The sequence below is a fragment of the Cynocephalus volans genome, chromosome 3, assembly GCF_027409185.1.
Source record: "Cynocephalus volans isolate mCynVol1 chromosome 3, mCynVol1.pri, whole genome shotgun sequence".
Lineage (NCBI taxonomy): Eukaryota > Metazoa > Chordata > Mammalia > Dermoptera > Cynocephalidae > Cynocephalus > Cynocephalus volans.
In genome coordinates, this window is record NC_084462.1 from 136,221,532 (window position 1) to 136,243,165 (window position 21,634).

Genomic DNA, 21,634 nt, shown 5'->3' on the forward strand with positions numbered 1-21,634 from the left:
TCCCCCATCTAACACTGCAAAACAAGTTACTTGTTATTCAGCTGTAGGGTGTGTCCTTTCCAACCGTCTAGTTAATATCGATATCTATCTGCCACCTTGTATTATTCTAAAGCATTGCGACCAGCAGGTCATTCTGATACTCAAAAATCCTTCCCACTGCCCATGTCAATTTAAGTCCCTTTCTTCCAGCTATTCCTGTTCTACCACAGACCCCTTGTCCCCATCCTGTAATTTTAACCAAGCTGGTTAACTCACCCTGCTCCACATTAACCCCGGGCACTCATGTCTTGTGCTTTTGTTATACACTTTTCATTGGCTGAAATACTAGCATTCCATCCCTAAAACCATCACTGATATACTTCCACTTATTTTTTCTCACCATGGACCAACCAGTTGGTCACTAAGATTTGTTCATTCGAAATAGTACATATTTCCCAGATCTTTCTGTTTTTCTTTCCCACTACTCCAGATTATTTGGTGTTTCTTGAGGTACTGTGAAGTTACATCCCTCCATGCTTTTTGTTTATGCTCTTCCTTTTACACAGAATAACACTTCTCCTTTCTTCCACTTAGCAATATCTAATTTACTAAGATAAAGTACAAATGTCATTCCTTTATAAACCTTTGCAGGCACAATTAAAACCTCCCTCTCTTGTGCATATATCATTCTGTATACTGCTAATAGCACCAATAATACTGTGTTATATATCCTGAGGGCTGGGGAATTGTCTATTCTTCTTTTTGAAGAACCCAGAAACCAGCAGTGTCTAACACATACTATGTGTTCAACAAATATTCAGTAGAAAGAACAATAATTAAGCTTTCAATTGAATCCAAAAGGCGTGTTTCAAATGATGTTTAAAAAAATACTGAGATAAATAATAAACTCATTGCTCTTTCCTTACCTTAAATTTTAAGGCAGGTGTTTGTGTCATAGATGATGCCTTCAATCCATGTAGCCGTTCTTCTATTTCCCTCAGCCTAGAAAGCAGTATGAGACTATATACACACATATTTATAATTTCATAAATATTAGATGCATATTAGTTTACTAAAGTACAGGTTGAGTTTCCCGTATCTTATCTGAAATGCTTGGGACCGGAAGTGTTTCAGATTTTGGAGTATTTGTAGACTACATACTGATTGAGCATCCCCAATCTGAAAATCTGAAATACAAAATGCTCCAATGAGCATTTCCTTTGAGTATCATTTCAGTACTCAAAAAGTTTCAGGTTTTGGAGCATTTCAGATTTTGAATTTTTGGATTAGGGATGCTCAATTTGTATAAAGAAGCAAATGATGACCCATTATCAATCCCTCACATTAATCCCTGTTGACAGTATTCATAAACACACCTGTGGTTGTACAGAAAGTCTATAAAACTTATGAAATGATTAGTAAAAGTATCCCTAGTTTTCAGGATACCTGCTGTTAATAACTATGTCTTTTTGTTTTTTTTTTAGTAAAAATCCATTAGTAAAATGTAAGGCATGTACAAGGATATATACACTTTAAAAAAAATTCCACCACACGGTTGATACCATATACACTGTTCTGTCTTTCTCTTCTTTATGCTTAATAATGAATCTTAGAGATATGAATGAACCACAGTTTAATCCTTTTCTGCTGATGAATGTTTGGGTTATTTCATCTTTTTTCCATTACAGTGTTTCATATCTACTTATATTTAATAAACAAAGGAACTAAGTTAAAAAAAAAAAAGCCACAGTTCATTTTCTAAGCCTGTTTTTAAAAAAAAGTTTTACTGGATTTATATGTTTAAAATGCTGCTCTGAGGCTTGCCAAACATGACATTTTCTTTCAAAACTGACCATCATTTTGACACTATACTATTTATGAATCTAACATACAGCACTTAAGATTCTAAATGAATCCTCAGACAACTTCTATAAGACTGAAACTAAACCAAGGCTTCCAGAGTGAAAATTTTAGTCAATTAACTTGGCTGATTTTGTAAGAGGCTAAACTATTAAAATGAGTGATTTTTCACTGTTCTGTCAAAATTGATCAGATGAACTTGTGTCAATAAGAGGACAAAGAAGTCAGGGCATGTAACTAGAGATAAAGATAGGAATGTTAACAAAGAATTAAAAGTATCAGGAAGACTACAAATGATCAAATAATTATAAAATCTGTTTATAATTATATAACATACATTTACATGTATATATTTAAAAATATATTTGCCAAGAAAAACAAAAAGGGTTTAAAATTTTTTTTCAGAATAATAATAATAAGAAAGGTAGAAACCCACCTCTAAAGTTCAGTAAAACTACAAAGGTTTACAAACTGATAAACATTTTTGATAAGGATTCTACGCAGTGATTCAGCTTGGAGTAAGTTTTAGATTTCACTCCTAACAAATCGTGAGGAAAAGCTAGGAGGAAAAAAAGGAGGATAACAAAACAATTTATTTTATGCTAAGGAACACACATGCAATTAGCCTGAAAATTAACAAATAGTATTTAGTTTGATTAGGCATGTTATCTAGTAATCTTTGTATCCTGAACAGTGTATTTTTTCTTTATTATGAAAATCTTAAAGTTTTCTCCTTAGAGGTCTAGTACACAAAGACATTTTAAATTCTTTCAAAACACTCAGGATATTTTACCGTTGTTTTGTTATATAGAGTTCATCGAGAAGATGTCGTTCTTTGTAGCTCATCCATCGTTCATCAGGCAATTCTTCTTCCTTCTGCAGCAACTGTTCATAAAGTCGAACTGGATTCCAGCCAGTCATTATGTCATAAGTGATTACACATCCCAAGGAATGTGACACTATTGAGACTTTACCCCCTTTTTCTTCAAAGTCTGGATTCCGAGAACAGAAAAGGGAATATAATCGATTCAGCTCTTGCTGAAGGCCTTTAACTAGCTGTTTGAAATAAGAAAACATTATCATATTAGAGTTATCACTGACTGCTCTAAATTTTATTTCTATACTCAAATATATTAAGAAAGAAAAATATACATTACTGACCAAATATACCGAAATTATTAAAATTAACTCAAGTGCTTCAAAACCTTGCAGGAATGAAGTAGGGTACATACCTATGTGGGTAATTTCTGCCTATATTCTTTAGTGATGACATGGAATACAGACAGATATTACCCACATAGATCCTTTCATATTCCTTAAACCAACTATGAGCCAGCAGTTCCATAGATTAAAAAAAAAAAAATTCCATTGCTGACTCCAATAAGATTTACAAAGACCCCTCAAAATTTCTTCTTCATTGCAACTTATCCATAGCAATTCTAAATTTTCATACTTTGTAGTTTTTAGTCATGGTAAATTTTAGAAAAAGAACATCAGAATTTATGATAACAGGTATACTAACATATTATATATTATGCATTTAGATAGAGTAATATAATGGAAGGCCATTATCTGATTGAAGGAAAAGCTAATGTTAATCTATTTGATATTTCAAAATTCTTATTAAGTTGGCAATATAGATGAGTAGAAAGTTGCTCTCTATGGCTGGAAAGCAGGGCTTTTTTAAGGTTAGAGGTTGATAATGTGGAAGTATCTTAGTAATTTTTCTTTATAAAACTGCTTTCTTTGAAACTAAGCTTTAATATTACTGAAATATTCCATAAAGTCAGAAGAATAAGGTTCTTTTGTTACTCAAATTCATACTAGGCCCTGACCTGCGTTTTAGGGCAGTCCTCTCTTCCTACCATTGCTTGCTTCTGTTTACTTATGTCAGCTGCTACTCCGATAGACAAATATTAGTTATTTGTTGCTTCCATTTTCAATCTTACTATGTCTTAAGAGAAAACTAGACTCCATCAACTTTTACTGAACATTCTTTACTTGCTGACATAAACTGAAAATCATTTGAGCACTTTATGACTGGCAGGGTTAGCAATGGGCATGATGTTCCGTCGACATCTCAAAACTCTTTAATTCAATACTGAAGTCTAGTTAAAGCTACTGAAACTATGTAAGGGCTGATGAAATATATTCAGCCAATGAAGAAAGAAAAAGATAAGATGAACTGGTAGTATGTGGAAAGATGATAAGCTGCCTTTCCTCTAGGGAGGAATGCAAAACTTTAACTGGACATTTTAATTTTTTTCCCAAGAAAAAAAATTCCATGCTTTAATGCAATGGTTCTCCAACTTTCAACATGCATCAGAATCACCTGAAGGGCTTGTTAAATACAGATTGCTAGGTACCATCCCCAAGTTTCTGATTCAGAAGTTCTGAGATGGGGCCTGGGAATCTGCATTTATAACTTCCCAGAAGATGCTGCTGCTGCTGGCCTAGGCACCACACTTTAGGAACTACAGATTTAGTGGCAAATGCACATAAAAACCTTCTAAGACATGGGTTGTAGGTAAAACTCTAGTTATAGTTTAAGAAGTATGTAGTGTGATGTAAAATTACAAGGCTCTGTTCAAAGAAAGCTATAATGTATGCTTTGGATTTGGCTTTGATAAGAATATAAACTAATCATTAAAATTTTGTAATTTTCCTGATTTACAATCTATATGGAGGATGTGCAGAAAAAGCTAATGCTTAGATAAAATAAGTTCCTTTAAAGGTAATGCTTCTTAATAATTTTTACTTTTGAAGGCCTTGATTTAAAGATTCATACCCCCCAAATCTAGGATTATATATACTTCAGTATATATAATGTCAGTACTCTGGCAAAAAGTACCCAACCTTTTTGTTTTAAGAAAATACCAACCCCCCCAAATTAAAAAAAAAAGAAAAGAAAAGAAAAGAAAATTACTCTACCAGTGATTAACCTATTTCACATTTAAAAATTTTAAAGAACTTCTCACTATCCCAAATACTTCATTAGTCTGGCTATCATATATGAATAACAAAACAAGACACAGAAAGTCTATTTGATCCTAGAATATTTCACATGGAATGGAACATAGTGTGGACAGTTTCTAAAGAGCTGATGATTTCACGTGTTTTAATAATTACACAGTTGAATAGAAATGGTTTTTGTATTACCTTATTAGAACATAACTAGACATGGCAGCATTTCCTATCTTTGCCTAAAGCTTATACATACAGTAACATCTGTGGTCAAACATTATTTTGAAAGCCTACTTTTAAAGGCTTTGCACTACCTTTAAATGCTTCTATAACTAATTCACTCAGCAGCAAAAGAAGAAATTCACCTCTATGTTGTATCTAAAAAGTTGGCCAATTAGGAATTTTTTTCCTTTTCCTTTCTGATCCAATTATATTCTCCTTGCTAGGATCCCTTTGTGACCAAGTATATTCACTTGGGACATCTGAGCCAAGATTAATGATATACTCTGTGATCTTAGCTTTATTAACTCTACAAAATTATCTAATCCAGTCAGTGAACCTTTTACACAGAAGGCACTGGATGGCTTCTCAAAAGCTTAAAACAGTTTCTTATTCTCATAACCTCTGCTCAAGAGACAGAGTTTATAAAGAAAATCAACCCAAGAGAAAAAATCCCGGCAGTTTCAAGAGTGGATCTGAACACATAAAATATGGCTGAGGAATATAATTAGTTCTCTGTCCTTCTCCCTCCTTCAAGAAGTTATAACGAGAAATGTAGAGAACTTTAGTCACATACATCAATAAAATAATTTCCAAATGACAATGACAAGATATGGCCATGACAATTCTCTTTATAATTCTTCATTTTTAAAAGCCATTGAAAAGAGAGTTCAGATGTACACAAGATGCACAATTGTCTCTTGATTTCTTGTGTTACTTTATTTAGGGTTGAAATAAGGGTCAAAGGCTCTCTGATGTCGTGATAGTCTGGAATTATTATTATTAATTTTAACCAATCCTCAGAGAGTGTGACCTGAGAAGTAGTGATTGATGAACAAAACTTTTGTCCTAACCATTTCTTTTCAGTGATTATTAGCAAATCATTAATTAGGGTTCTCCCACGAGCATCTCAGAATCTGAGTTAAAAGGGACCTTGAGAGGTGACCTAATATAAACTGCTATGGAAGTAGGAATCCCTTCAGCAGCATCCCTGATAATTAAGTGGTGGTTCGGTGTCTACCTCAGCGAATATCTCCATTTTAAAGTGTACACTTCTATTTATTTAAGGCAGCTTTGTTATAAAGTTCTTCGTTATAGTAAACACGTTCTTTCCCATATTTTCTATTTTACTTTCTAGAGTTAACAGAATAAGTATATTTTAAAAAACCCCATGGTAGCCCTTGAAACACATAAAGACAAAAAAAACAGAATGAAGAGATAACACGTTTCATGAACTTTTTGTAGTAGCCTTGCACATAATCACAACTTGAATGTCTAACTAGGGACCATAATTCGTACTGAGAACTTTACATACATTTTATCTTTAATCCTCATGGCAACATTTATCAGTAGGTATTTGATCCCTGTTTTGTAAGTGCAGAAGCTGAGAAAGTAACAAATTTGATCTAAGGTCACACAACTGGTTAAGTGGCAGGTTTTGAATCTGTATCTATTTAACTCCAAAGGCTCAGAGAGGAAGGGAACAAAATGCTCTTTTAAATGCCTATCAAATAAACCAAACAAGATTCATTCACCAGGCATGATTACTCCTAATCACTACTTCCCTAAGGAAACATGTATTTTAAAATAATTTATTCCAGAATATTGTCTAACACCAACCTCATGTTAAATAGATTTTAACTTGCAGAAACAACTTTTTCTTTTTAGAAATAAGAACAATTTTTGTCCGCCTCTCACTTATCAACCTTCCCTTTTTCTTCTTCACAATGCTTTAAGCAGTGTTTCCCTCAATTCCAAGATATCACCTGGGGAATGCTAAAAATACAAATTTACAAGCTCTATCTCAGACTCACTAAACCAGAATCTCCATAGGAGGGAAGTGCGAAACTATTTTTTTTTCTCTTTCCTTTTTAAAAATTTTTATTTGAAAATAATTTCAAACTTATAAAATGTTGCAAAATAAAAACAGTACAAAGATCACCTGTATATCCTTTATCCAGATTCACCTATTGTTAGCATTTTATCCCATCTGCTTTATCATTTGTTCTCTCTGCTTCTATAACACACACACACACACACACACACACACACACACACACACACACACACACACACACACACACACACACACACTCTTCTAACTTTTTGGGAACCAACTGAGGACATATTACATTTGTCATGGTCTTTTACCCCTAAATACCTCATTGTATATTTTCTAGAACTTGAAATATTCTCTTCCATAATTATAGTATAGTTACCAACTTCATAAATTTACTCTGCTACAATGTTTCATCTAATCTACTGTCAAATTTTGTCAGCTGATCTAATAATGTCATTTATTGTGGCTTTTCCCCTCCAGTACAGGATACATTTTAGAATGAGATATTGTGTTTAGCTATCATGTTTCTTTAGCCTCCTTTAATCTGGAATATTTTCCACAGCCATTCTATCAATATTATATAATATTGATACTTTTAAAGAATATAGTTCCATTCCTACCTTTTAATTACAATGTCCTCATTTTGTATTTGATGTCTCTTCATAATTAGAATATTACATAAGTGATGCTGTGTCCTCCACTGGGTATCATATCTGGGGGCACATAATGTCCATCTGTCCCTCAGGAACACTCACTATAGGTGTTGCCTGATTTCTCTAGTGTATAATTACTATTTCTCCTTTTTAAACTAATAAGCTGTCTGTGAGGATACACTTGAAGACCATGTGAATAACCTGCTCCTCATCAAAATACTGCCCTCAATTTAGTATCCATTGATGATTCATATCCAATCTTCTCTTACCCAATCCTACCTACCATGATAGCTGCAAAATGATGATTTTCCAACTCCAGCATTCCCTCCACCAGCCAGCCTTCAGCATTCTACTATAAGTTAGGGACCTTCTTTCTTCCCCATTTATTTTTCTATTTATAATTGGTAAGGACTTATGATTTTTTCAATAATTTCTAATTCTTTATTACGTTATCCTTATTATAATTCCACATTAAAAGTACAACAAATAATTTCTTACAATAAGTAATAATAATTACTAAGTTATTTTGGTGCTCAAATTGTCCCAGATCTGGCCAGTGGGAACTGCTTCTTTAATTTGGTTCCTGTGTCCTCATGACCTGCCCCATCATTCTTTTGAGCATTTTCCTACCTTCTGTCATAACAAGTTTTCCAAGCCCCAGAATTTTCCCAAGGAACTACGGTTTTTCTTAGAGGGAAATAATAGTACTAGAGGCAAAGATCTGGCAATAAGTGTGCTCACTGCAATGGGGTATCTTCATTTTTTGGCCATTTCAGTGGACAAAATTAGGAAGTGTACGAATGTATATACACATTCACCTTCATATATACATGATACCTATTCACACACACAGTTTAGAAATTTTGAGTTCACACTGATACCCTCAATTCCAGCCTCCCCCCACCCACCATTCTTTTTTTTTTTTTTTTGGACTGGTAAGGTGATCGCAACCCTCAGCACAGCACGGTGTTGTCTGCACCACGCTCAACCAGCGAGTGCACCGGCCATCCCTATACAGGATCCGAACCCGCGGCCTTGGCGCTCCCAGTGCTGCACTCTCCCAAGTGAGCCACGGGGCCGGCCCCCGCCATTCTTTTTTGCCTGTGTTTTTAACAAGTACCCCAAGTGACATTTGGGAAACACTGCTAAAGACTGATGATAAATCTCGGTCACAAGTTCTCAGTGCTTTTCCATGAAATTCACCTAGATCAAAAGACAAAGTAATTTAAAGCACTGGATGTTCTCTATCCATCTTATTTATCCTAGCCATTGGCTCCCTCTTCCTAGTGAATACCTGTTTTATGCAATTCCATTCTGAGGATAATTATCTTTGCAGATATAAGAGCAAAATAGAAAGTGATCACTTTCTCAGTTATCATTAGCTAGTGGCCAGAACTTTGACTCTGATACTTTTCTCTTTCTGATCCTTCCTGCTATTAATACAATGTATACATGTAGTATATATGTGTGTACTACAAATATACGTATATGTGTGTGTGTGTGTGTGTGTGTGTGTGTGTGTGTGCACGCACGTGTATGTGTGGTAATATGCTCTCAGCCATCCTCTTTTCCTTCCCCTCCCCTCCCTGGTTTCATTTGCTATATTACAGTTCAATCTCCTAAATATTAGGGCACATCTAACAATGCCCACTGTATATTATAATGGACTATAAACATGTAAGTTAATTAGTGATCTACTTCACCATCTAGGCCTTCCTTGTTGGTTAGAAATAGGTTCAGAATAGTAGTTCTCTTTGAAGCTTTGCTTACTTTCTGGGAAAAAAATCAGCAAGGCAAGTAAAGAATATATTCAGTCATTGCTCATTTCTAGCAGATATCTAGGAGGCTAAAGTCTTCTTTTTTTTAAACCTAGACTAGGATGACGAGCTGTGTGGAGAATATGGTATCTACTTCCACCATATGGTTGGCAAGTGCACTGCTACACCTATTCTGCCTTTGCATTTACCTTCATCTTCCTGATATCAAGCTGTCTTCTACCTAGATGGGTTAACAGAATCTCATGCAGGTGCACCTTTCCTCTGCATCCAGTGCTATTTCACCTCTCCTTCTAATGAGTTTATAATTTTTACACAGGGTAGGAGAGATAATGGTTTGGTTTGAAGTGATTATGGGACATACACTTATAGATGCTCAGTTGGCAGCTGAATATACAGTCTGGAGTGCTGAAGAGAAGGGTCTGTGTTGAGAGAAAGATTCACAAGAGAATTACTCCTAACCTCTGTACAGAGAGGTCTCTGAAAGCTGATGCAATTTCTTCTCTTTCTTTGAAGAAATCACTCTCAGCTGGTTACCTTCTTACCTTTCTGGTTTCTTTTCCTGAATCTCCTTTGCTCTGTTCTTTGTCATCTGCTGGCACATTAATTGTCAATGTTCCTCAGAGATCTGACTGGGACCCTTTTCTCTTCCCATCTTACATTCTCTCTCTGGATGATCTCATTTCATTGCTACTACATTTTTAAAAAACTTAAATGATTCCAAAACTCTATTTTTAGCCTCATTTGTCTAAGTTTATGCCAAACAACTCCAGAAGGAAATCTTACACATACCTAAAATTTAAATTATTTATTATTTTCTTTCTGTTCTATCCTCCTCCCTCACAAAAAATCTGATTCCCCCTCTTCCATTTCTAGCTCATACCAGAACCATCGACAAGCTTCCTAAGCTAGAAATTGAGTTATCTTTGTCTCTTCCCTTCCTGTCATCCCTCCTAACAAATCATTCCAAGTCCTCTTAATTCTATCCCACAATTATATTTTGAACCCATTCCTTCTTTTTTATTCCCATAGACACTATTTTGGGTTAGACCATTGTTATCTCTTGCTTGAATTTGTAAGCGCAGAACTGGGTGTGGGATAAAACTGTTTTTTCCTTTTTATCTCCTTTCAAGAAAATTAAAAATGTTTGGGAGGAATGAGATACAACACTATCTATTACTGCCTTTGTCAATCCAAGTCACTTTATTGGCTTATAAAAATGAAAATGTGTCCAAATGTGTTCAGAAAATATTTGACAAATTAAATTTATAAGTTAACTCAATGCATATGAAAACAAATATGCTAACTTTGAAATATTTTACATGTTTATTATAAAGATAGCTATTGGTTACTGAATCTTAAGAAATCTATGATCTTTATATAATCTTGAAAACATATACATTAAGTCCTATTGCCAGGTTCCATTCCATACTCAGTTTTCCAAAGCTTAGTCAGCTTAGTAATATTTTTAGATTAAAAAAAGAATTGATAAAAGAAAGTTCCCATAGAAGACATCAAACACTTGCTTTTCTTATGAAAGCAGAGGTGTCTGCAGGTCACAATGTGCCTACTTCATTATTGGGAGAATTTTGCTCAGGATTCAGAAATTAAAATGATCATTACTACAGTACCTATAATAATAGCTAATAATTATTGATTGCTATGTGCCACATGCTAATATAAGCATTATCTCAATTAATCCTTACAAGAACCCTATGAAGTAGCTATTGTTAGAATATCCATTTTGCAGATGGAGAAATCACACAAAATTTAAGTGTTACAGTAGGACTGAAATCAGCAGTCTTTCTCTACAGACCATACACAATTTGCATAAATTAACTTCGGCATGGTTTTTAGAAAAAATATTGGGCCATATATGATTAAGGAGAAATATGAAAATAATTTATCTTAAACATTATAACAATAAGCTGAAACACTTTTTTAGGGGGAACAAAAAAGGACAATTTCAAAAATTTCCATGGACTTCTTTTCCTTAGATAACACATTTCATAAATGTGTCCCTTTGTATTGTAATGCACTGTTTTAGACTTTTTCAAGGGCAGGGACTCATGTCCCTTATACACAATAAGTTCTAAATAAACAAATTTTCAGTAAACATGTAGATAATTTCCTTGGTTCAAACACCTTTATCGAGCTGATTCAGCAAACGTACATTAACAAATCTTTCCTGGTATTCCTAATAAGGGAATTTTACCAAAGCAACAGATTTTACTTTCAAACACCTGCACTGATTTTCCCTATTCCCCCATTTATGAGGGGTAACACTGGTTACAGTAAAGTGGCCCAATGTTAGGTATAGAGTAGGTACTCACTTAATATTTACTGAAAGTCAAAATAATCAGCTGATAAATAACAGACTCACTACTGACTATATTGTGAACACAGAGGAGAGGAGTGGCAAACAGTGCAAGCTGTAGAGCTGTATTGCTCGGGTTCAAATCCTGGCTCTGCCACTTACTAGGTGAGACACTTATCTTTCAAATAAGGATACTAATCATACCTACTTCATAAGGTTTTTATAAGGATTAAACAAGTTAATACATGTTAAGGTAATTTACAAATGTTAGTTGTTCCTATGAAATATAATCCTTTTCTTTTTTTTTTTTTTTGTCTTTTTCGTGACCTGCACTCAGCCAGTGAGTGGACCGGCCATTCCCATATAGGATCTGAACCCGCGGCGGCAGTGTCGCCGCGTCCCGCGTGCGCCACAGGCTCGGCCCGAAATATAATCCTTTTCTTCTCACCAACCAAGCGACAAAATGCATTTGGTGGAAATTCTCCTACTCCACTGAATAAACCTTTACCTCTTACCCCCAGTGTTATCTTTGTGATGCAGCAGCAGCACTATGATTTGAGAACCATATGGATCCTTTACAGAAGGGAGGCAATAAAAGTAAGTCTATCAAATACAAAAAATTTGAAAGAGATTTCTTCTAAGTGTCTAAAATTAAAATTCTGTTATGAGGACAATCAAAGATATAATTAATAAGATTTATGATACCTGGTATTTTTCAAAGAGCTATTTTCTAACCAGTCCCCCACTCCTGATATTATCTATTTTATTAAGGGTCCCAATGTCTAGTTTGAAGACTATAAAATTCACTATTAAATACAGGTTATTTATAGATTAACAGCTTCCTATAATTTCTCAATTGCTTTTTCTAGAAAAGAGAATAAAATGTTAAAATGCAAGACATTTAGATGCTATGACTCAAAAAATACTCAACAGCAACAAAATAATCATGATACTTACTTCATCTCTATAAAGTGGGCTAGTATAATACATTATATCCATTGCACTGCTGTTCAACATATCCCGTAAACCCCGTATTTTGTCAGGAGTAATGGAATCAACGGTGTCTACAAAAACAAAAAAATAACAACAAAATTAAATGTATAGAAGATCTCTGTTTTAGGGAAAAAACAGTAAAAAGTTACATTTCCTGAAATAATAGCTGTTCAAGTTAATATTTAAATATTCAACACCAGCTGTGGCTCTACTTGACCTTCTTTTTTTGCAAAATACTGCAAGAAAAAACAGTAAAATTCAAAAGGGACGTGAAAAGAAAAAAAATAAAACACAAAAGGATAAAGTTGACTATCAAATGTATAAAACCTCACCATTTCTTGTGTGTACTGGCTTTTGCCTGACATTCAGGGTTACCCAGAACAAATCCAAACCATCTATTCTGGAATAACTGGCAAAAGACACAATCCCAACTCTTTCTGTATCTCTATTCAATACCCATGTGGAATGCCTGGAGCCATGGTGGCAAACCAGCAAAAAAAAAAAAATCCTCACAATTTACATGTATCTATCCTTTAGTGAACGAAAGATTCTATGGGCAAGAACTGTCAAATCACAAATATGCACAAAAGCAAATAAATCAGCTATGGGCCTCTTCTGTAAACAAGATAAAAGTAGTTAATTTACTGCATTGAAAAACCTGTTACATTTACATAAACTGCATTTCAAACCAGTATAGCCTTCCATGAATTACACTTAACTTATGGAAATTCTACCTTGGGAAGATTATTCTATTAAACACCTAATAAAATTAATAGAGATGCAGAAAATTTTGCATTTTCTATGAAAATACAAAGAAGACCCATACTTGGATGATTATGATTTGAAAGCACAGGTAGGCATGAGAAAGCTTATGATTTTAGTCAAGTGCAACTTCTTTTATTCTCCAGTTTTTCACTGCACTGGCTTAGGTTATTTTATTTTTATTTGTTCTCTACTTTAATAAATGTAATAATGACTGGAAGGTAATGAAAAGCAAAGGCCAGAAGTCTTTTCAAAGACAAAAAGGAAAATGTTGTGGCTGTTCATGGGTTGTACAATATATTTATAGCCTGTAACTATTTTTAAATTGTAAAAGTGAAGGGTGTGACTACCATGCTGATATGTAAACAGTTTACGTCTCATTTTAATGAATTTCCAAAAACAAAAAAAAAGGTTTTCACTGTGAAATACACACACATACAAAAGAAGGTATTTAATAAGTATGGGCAGTTGAAAGAATAACTTATAAAAAGGAAAAAAAAATTATAAAAAGGAAAACATGTTCTACCATCTTGCTTGAGAATATTGCCAGTATCTCTGAAGCTCACAATATATCCCTCAATGATCACAGGCCTCTCCCTCTCTTCTAGAAGCAATCACCAATAAGAGGTCTGTATTAATTGTGCTTTTCCTTTTCTTTATAGATTTACTACATGTCCAATAATATTAATAATTGTAGCTAATTACTTCTACAGCATTTACTGTGTGCTAGAGCCTAAATATTTTATTTCATTTTGCCTGATTCTGAACACTGTGTAAATTGAGGTATTGTGTATGGTTTGTCTCTCCCTTCCCCCCATATTATGTTTCTGAGATTCATCCATGTTGATACATATAGCCATAATCCATTCATGTTCACTGATGTAGTTTTCTACTCTAGACATATGTCACAATTTACTCATTTTCCTTTGGGAGACATTTGGATTGTTTAGTATCTTGCCATTATAAACTATGATCCTGATAACATTATATTACATGTCTCCTGGTGCACACGTATAAGAGTTTCTTTAGGACATATATCCAAGAGTTAAATGGCAGTGTCATACGGCACATGCACATTCAACTTTATAAGATAATGTCAAATCATCTTCCAAAGTGATTGTACCAATTTACATTCCCATAGAGAATGAGAATCTTCATTGCTTTCCATCCCTGATGATACTTGCTATTGTCACTTCCTTAAATTTTTGCCTAACTGATGGGTGTGAAATATTGCACTGTGGTTTTAATTTGCATCTCCTTGATTGCTAGTGTGATGTACATTTCATATAGATATATATTTTCTTTACCATTTAAGTTTCCTGTTCTTTATTCTGGATATTAAACCTTTGGTGGTTATATCTGTTGCTCTGTTGCACCATCTTTTCCCAGTTTGTGGCTTGTCTTTCATTTTTTTATAATCTATGGTCTATTGATGAAGAAAAGTTGTTAATTTTAATTTAATCAAAATTATCCATATTACTTTATATTTGCATTTTAGTGTTTTAAGCATTCTTTCCCTACCATGAGGTCATAAAAATACTCATACAGCTTTTTAAAATTAAGTCTTGGCTCTCATATATTATGTCTTTGATCCGTCTGGAATGTGAAATAGAAATAATTTTTCACTTTTTTCTATTAAAGGACAATGTTACCAAGTGTATTACAGAATAAGCCATCCTTTCATCAGTGAGCTGTGATGCCAGCTCTGACATATATCAGCTTTTCAAATTAAGCACAGGTCTATTTAGGGAGTCTCTAATCTGGTGCACTGGTCTATTTGGCTATTCTTGTGCCAGTACTAAACTGTCCTTATTACACAAGTTAAATAACAGGCTTGGCTATCTAGTAGGACATGGTTCCCCCTCCACTCCCTGGCTCTGTCTCTTGGCCTTTTGTTCTGTAATCATTTCAGAATCAGCTTGCCAAGTTTCATAAAAAACTCTGTTGGGATTCTGATTGGAACTGCATAGAAACTACAAATCAACTTGGGAGAATTAACATCTCCAGGTTATTGAATTATCCAATCTAAGAAAATTATCTATTTTTGTATTTGAGCTGTATTCAGTATCTTTTAAGTTTAAAAATTTTTAATATAAATATACATTTTTGTTAGATTTATTTCTTGGCACTTCTATGTTTGGTGCTATTTCTGTTTGTTGCTGGTATACAGAAAAGCAATTATTTTTATACATGGATCTTCTATTTCACAGCTTTGATAAAGTATCTTATTAATTCTAATAATCTTTCTGTATATTCTGAGTAGACATCCAGATGACCTACAAATCAAAACATACTCGATTCCTTATAACTATTCTTTTTCTTATCTTATTGCAAAGAACATTTAAGTTACAAGTATGAACAGCCTTACTTTATTCCTGATTTAAAGAAAATGTTTCTAGTCTTTCATTATTAGTAAGCACAATGATGTCTGCTACAGGTGAATACCCTTTCATATTATTTTTACATTTACACAGAGTAAAATTGGATCTATGAATTTTAATGCAGATATAGTTTTATGTAATCACCACCATGATCAAGATAAAGAACTGTTCCATCACCCTAAAAAACTTCCACATGCTGTCCCTTTGAATTCAAACCCTTCTCCTCCCCTAAACCCTGGCAACTGCTGATCTGTTCTCTGGTCCCTATAGTTTTGCCTTTTCCAGAATGTCATGTAAATAAAAGCATAAAGTATGTAACCTTTCAAGATTGGCTTCTTTCACTCATCATAATGCCTTTGAAACTACCACAGTAGTTTAAACCTAACAGAGACGACAAACTCAGGGGTTTCTGTATCTGTTAATTCATACATGTGGTTTACATTCCTGAACAGCCTAAGAAATATATCTAGGTTAATGAGAAATGCTCAAAGAACAGCGCTGTTATTGCACTAGAACTTTACATATGAACCACTGCTGCTGAGACCTCTTCCTTGGTCACTAGCTTTTTAACTTTTTTTAAACCACTACTTTTGATGCCATTTTTATTTGCTTAGCTGTAACTGACTGTGAGACATAATCATAGACCTGGAAGAGTCCTTGGAAAACATTCAGGGAGGTAGTTAAGCACTGTGGTGAACAGGGGCTTTGGCATCATATAGACCTTGATTCTGCCTGCTATTCTCAGAAAAGTTCACCTTTTATTGAGTTTCAGTTTCTGTTTCCTATCAGTAAAATGGTGAAAACAAAGCAGGCATTTCATAGATTTTTTTAGAAAATTAAATGAGATACTCCATGTAAAATGCACAGCAGAGTGCAAGGCACATAGTAAAGGATCCACAAATGGCAGCTGCTATTATACCCAATACAATTCTCTCATTTCGAGATTATGTAGATAATCAACCCAAACATTCTATTTTAATGGTTTTAATATTCAGAGCTCTTTAAGGAAGGGAACTAAAATGATTTTACTTGAACAAATACATTGTAAAATTCTCTATGATAGATTATAATTCACCAGTTCATGAGATGCAGGAACAACAACAAAAGAAAACAAAAAAGCTGAGATTTTATCTTCCAAATATAGAGAAAGAAAATTATTAGTAAGACAATGTAAGCTCATATGGAATTGAGGACCACAACTGTTTTAAAAGTATTGACAAATCATTTTAATGTCAAAAACTTTAGAAAACTTTCTGTTCCCTCCACATACCTCCCCCCAACCCCCTATCCAGAGGACATGCATAAAAACAGTGTTATCTGTGAAATCTATATGGTGGTCCAAATGATACAAGTAAGTATAATTGTTTTAAAAATCAATAGGTTTTGTTTTCTTAAATAGTCTAGGACAAAGAATAAGTATACCTCAATACAACTAAATTGAAGACTCTTTGTTCTGAATGAGCAAAAAGTGTTTTCTAAAATTTTCTACATTTACTTTGGCAAAAGTTTGCCACTGGTTAAATCAATAAATTTTTAAGCAAAATATACCTCCATCAAGAGTAAGTTTTGACCGCCATTCAACAGGCAGAAATTCAACATGTGTTGCATGGTTGGAAAAATGTCTTTCTTCTATTTTTCTTGCAGCCTCTCTCATCCTAAAAATAAATAAAATAAAATAAAATAAAATAAAATAAAATAAAAGCAAAACAAAACTTTGAGAGTAACTTTACATATGTATTTATAAGGTATAGAACGTCTTCAATCATAACACTTCCATTTGCTTATGACTTCACCCAGTTATATTTCAATTACTGCCACACTAAGCAAGCATGCAATCCTAGGCCATCATTTCAAAGTTATTTTCCTAAACTTTCCATCTACGATTTCAAGTATCCCGAGCTTTTATGTTATATTCTAAATAATTATACATATGAATTTTTAGTAGACAGAATAGTGTAATGAACACCCCTGTTTCATCACCCACCTCATATATTAGCAAGTCATGGCCTATTTTATTTCATCTATTCCTCTGCTCATTCCCCCACAACAGGGATTTAAATTTTTTATTTTAAAAATTAAGATACCATAAAATTGACCTTTTTTCCCCTTTTGATGTCAGTTATATGAACTTTAACACATGTAAGAGGGTACTTCAAAAAGTTCATGGAAAAATAGAACTAAAAGATAAGTGAATCTTTCCTCATATAAACCTATGGTTAGCACCACACAATTAAGATACAGAATAGTTCACCTCGAAAAACTCCCTCATACTATCTCTTTAATGGCCACACCATTCCTCCATATTTTAAAGCAAATCCCTTTATTTCACCTGTAAATAGTTTAGCACATATTTCTACAATATAAGAAAAACACAACCTATTCAGTATTATCATACCAAAAAAGTTAATGATTCTTTGATTTCAGCAAATATGTAGTTCAGTGGTCCCATTTTTCAAGTTGGATTGTAAATGTTATTTTATAATAACAGTAAAAAATGTTTTCATATTTAATTGAGTTCCAAATACAGTTCATGCATTGCATATCTTTAAGTGTCTTCTAATCTATAGGTTCCTTTCTCTCTTGTAATTTTTGTTTGTTTTTGTCCTGTAGAGTTTCCCAGAGTCTGATTTTTACTGACTGCATCCCTACGGTATTATTTAACATGTTCTTGTCCCCTAGTTCCTCTAATTTGGTAGTGAGATATAGGGGCTTGATCAGATTCAAGTTCTGTTTTGGAAAGACTGCTGAACAGGTACATACATATCTGATTTTCTCTCATTTTGGTGATGCTAGCAGTTATTGATGATCATTGCTTAGATTAATTAACGTATCATGGTTGCAAAAAGTACTTTTTAAATCCCATCACTCCTTATTTGTTTAATTATACTTTTAGAGAGAGAAATTTCCTCACATCAAATATCTGGCTTCCTTGAGGTGCAGCCAAATAGTTTCTGTATGAACTTAAGTTCGTCCAGAAAAGGCAGAATAAATGATTTTCTTCCTTTTTATTAAGTTTTCAGAATAATGAGTTGTTATTTTGGCGTCATTACTAACTCATAGATTTAAACATATCTGAAGTATTTCAATCCATTGTAGTTATCCTTTCGATGGTCAAATTGTTTCCCTTTTTTGATCTGTTAGTCTCTTCAAACTGGCTTCTGAGTGCTTCTGATACAACCTCTCCAGTTATTTTATTTTTTTAAACAATCCTGTTTTTTTGTATATTTATAGAATTGTTTAATCATCACCACTATCTAATTTCAGAACACTTTTATCACCCCCAAGAAAAACACCATACCCATTAGCAGTCATTCTCCATACCTCCTCCCCCTAGTCCCTGGCAACCATTAATCTACTTTCTGTCTCTGTGGATTTGCCTATTCTGGACATTTCATATAAATGGAATCATACAATATGTGGCCTTTTGTGCTGGCATTTCATTTAGCAGAAATTTTCAAGGTTCATCCATGGTGTATCATGAATCAGTACTTCATTGCTTTTTATTGTTGAATAATATTCCAGTGTATAAATATACCACTTTTAGCTATTCATTCATCAGTTGATGAACATCTGTGTTGCTTCCATTTTTTCATTATTATGAATAATACTGCTGTGAACATTCTTCAGCAAGTTTTTGTGTGAACATTCTTCAGCAAGTTTTTGTGTGAACATATGCTTTCAATTCTCTTGGGTATATACTGAAGAGCGGTATTGCTGGCTTATATGCTAACTCTATTTTTCTGAGGAACTGCAAAAACTGTTTTCCAAAGCAGCTGTACTGTTTTACGACCCCATCAGCAACATATGAGGGTTCCAATTTTTCCACATTCTTGCTAATACTTATTATTTTCCATCTTTTTGATAAAAGTCATCCTTGTGGGTGTAAACTAGTATCTCTTTGTTGTTCTCAATTGCATCTCCCTAACAAATAATAATGCTGAGCAACTTTTTATGTGCTTGTTGTGTTGTAAGAGTGCTTTGTATATCTTAGATACAAGACACCTATCAGATATACGGTTTGCAAATATTTTCTCCCATGTGAGGGTTGTCTTCACTTTCCTGATAGTGTCCAGTGAGGAACAAATGTTTTCTAATTTTGACAAAATCCAACTTACTTGTTTTTTATTTTTGTGGCTTCCACTTCTGATGTCTTATCAGAAACCATTGCCTAATACAAGGCTGTGAAAACTTACTCCTATGTTTTCTCTAAAGAGTTTTATAGTTTTAGCTCTTACATTTAGGTCTTTGATTCATTTTGAATTAATTTTTGTATATGGTGTGAGGTAGGGTTCAACTTCATTCTTTTGCATCTGGATATCCAGTTGTCCCACCCAGCACCATTTGTTGAAAAGATTCTTCTTCATTGAATTGTCTTGAAAATTGTCAAAAACCAATTGAACTGTCAATTCTATTCCATTGATCTATGTCTAGTACCACAATGTCTTGATTACTGTAGTTTTGTAGCAAGTTACAAAATCAGAAATGTGAGTTCTCCACCTTGTTCTTTTTCAAGATTATTTGGCTATTACGGGTCCCTTGCATTTCCAAGTAAGTTTTAGGATAAGCCTGTCAATTTCTGCAAAAAGGACAGGTGGGCTTTTAATAGGATTGTGCTAAGTATGTAAATCAATTTGAGAAGCATTGCCACCTTAACAACATTAAGTTTTCCAATCCACAAACATGGGATGTCTTTTCCACTTATTTAGGTCTTTAATTTCTTTCAGTGGAGCAACTGTAGTTTCCAATGTACAAACCTCACACTTCTTTTGTTAAGTTTATTCATAAGTATTTTATTCTTTTTGATGTTACAGTAAATGGAATTGCTTAATTTCATTTTCAAATTGTTCATTGCTAGTACATAAATACAATTGATTTTTGTATATTAACCTTGTATCCTGCAGCTTTACTGAGTTCATTTATTAGCCCTCATGTTCTCTGTGTATATTCCTTAGAATTTTCTTTACATAAGATCATGTCATCTGCAAATAGAGATGGTTTTATTTCTTCCTTTCTAATCTGGGTGGCTTTTATTTCTTTTCCTTGTTTAATTGCCCTGGCTAAAACATATAGTACAAAGCTGAATAGAAGTGGTGAGAGGGGACATCCTTGTTTTGTTCCTGATCTTTGGGGAAAGATTTCAGTCTTTTACCATTAAAGTATAATTTTAGCTTTGGGCTTTTTATAGATGCCCTTTATCAGGTTGAGAAAGTTATCTTCTGTTTCTAGTTTCCTGAGTGTTTTTATTATGAAAGGGTGTTAGATTTTGTCAAATGCCTCTTTTCTATCAAAACCACATGATGTGTTTTTTTCTGCTTCATTCTAATAATGTGGTGTATTGTCCTGATTGATTACTTAAAATGTTGAACCATCCTTGTATTCCTGGGGTATATCCCACTTAATCATGGTTGTATAACCCTTTTTATATGTTGCTGCATTCAGTTAGCTTATATTTTGTTGAGGATTTTTGTCATTTTTATTTGTAAGGGACATTGGTCTAGTTTTAACACCTTCATCTGTTTCTGGCATTAGCATAAAACCGGCCTCATAGAATGCACTGGGAAATCTTCCCTCTTCTATTTTTCAGAGATTGTGAAGAACTGGTGCTAATTTTCTTCTTTTAATGTTTGGTAGAATTCACCAGTGAAGCTGTCTGGTCCTGGGCTTTTTTGTTTTGGTGGAAGTTTTTTGATTACTAATTCAAATGCTTTACTTGTTACAGGTCTATTCAAATTTTCTATTTCTTGTTACTCAATACTGAATCAGTTTGGTAGTCTGTGTCTTTCTGGGAAACTGATTACCTAATCAGTTTTTTTTTTTGGGGGGGTGGAGGTTTGGGGGAAGGACTCGGGCATTTTATTTTATAGATGCCCCACAGTGCAGTGACTGTCCCT

General features: G+C 33.8%; 1 protein-coding gene across 3 annotated transcripts in view; it reads right to left on the bottom strand.

Moving 5' to 3' along the window:
• DDHD1 (DDHD domain containing 1) overlaps positions 1-21,634 on the bottom strand; it is an 81,042-nt gene that overhangs the window by 17,151 nt on the left and 42,257 nt on the right. For all 3 annotated transcript variants that reach the window (XM_063090695.1, XM_063090694.1, XM_063090693.1), the window contains 4 exons: positions 17,292-17,398; positions 12,565-12,671; positions 2,633-2,895; positions 906-981 (listed from right to left, as the gene is read on the bottom strand). In XM_063090695.1, coding sequence (XP_062946765.1) covers positions 906-981; positions 2,633-2,895; positions 12,565-12,671; positions 17,292-17,398 — 553 coding nt within the window. The remainder of the gene's footprint in view (positions 1-905; positions 982-2,632; positions 2,896-12,564; positions 12,672-17,291; positions 17,399-21,634) is intronic.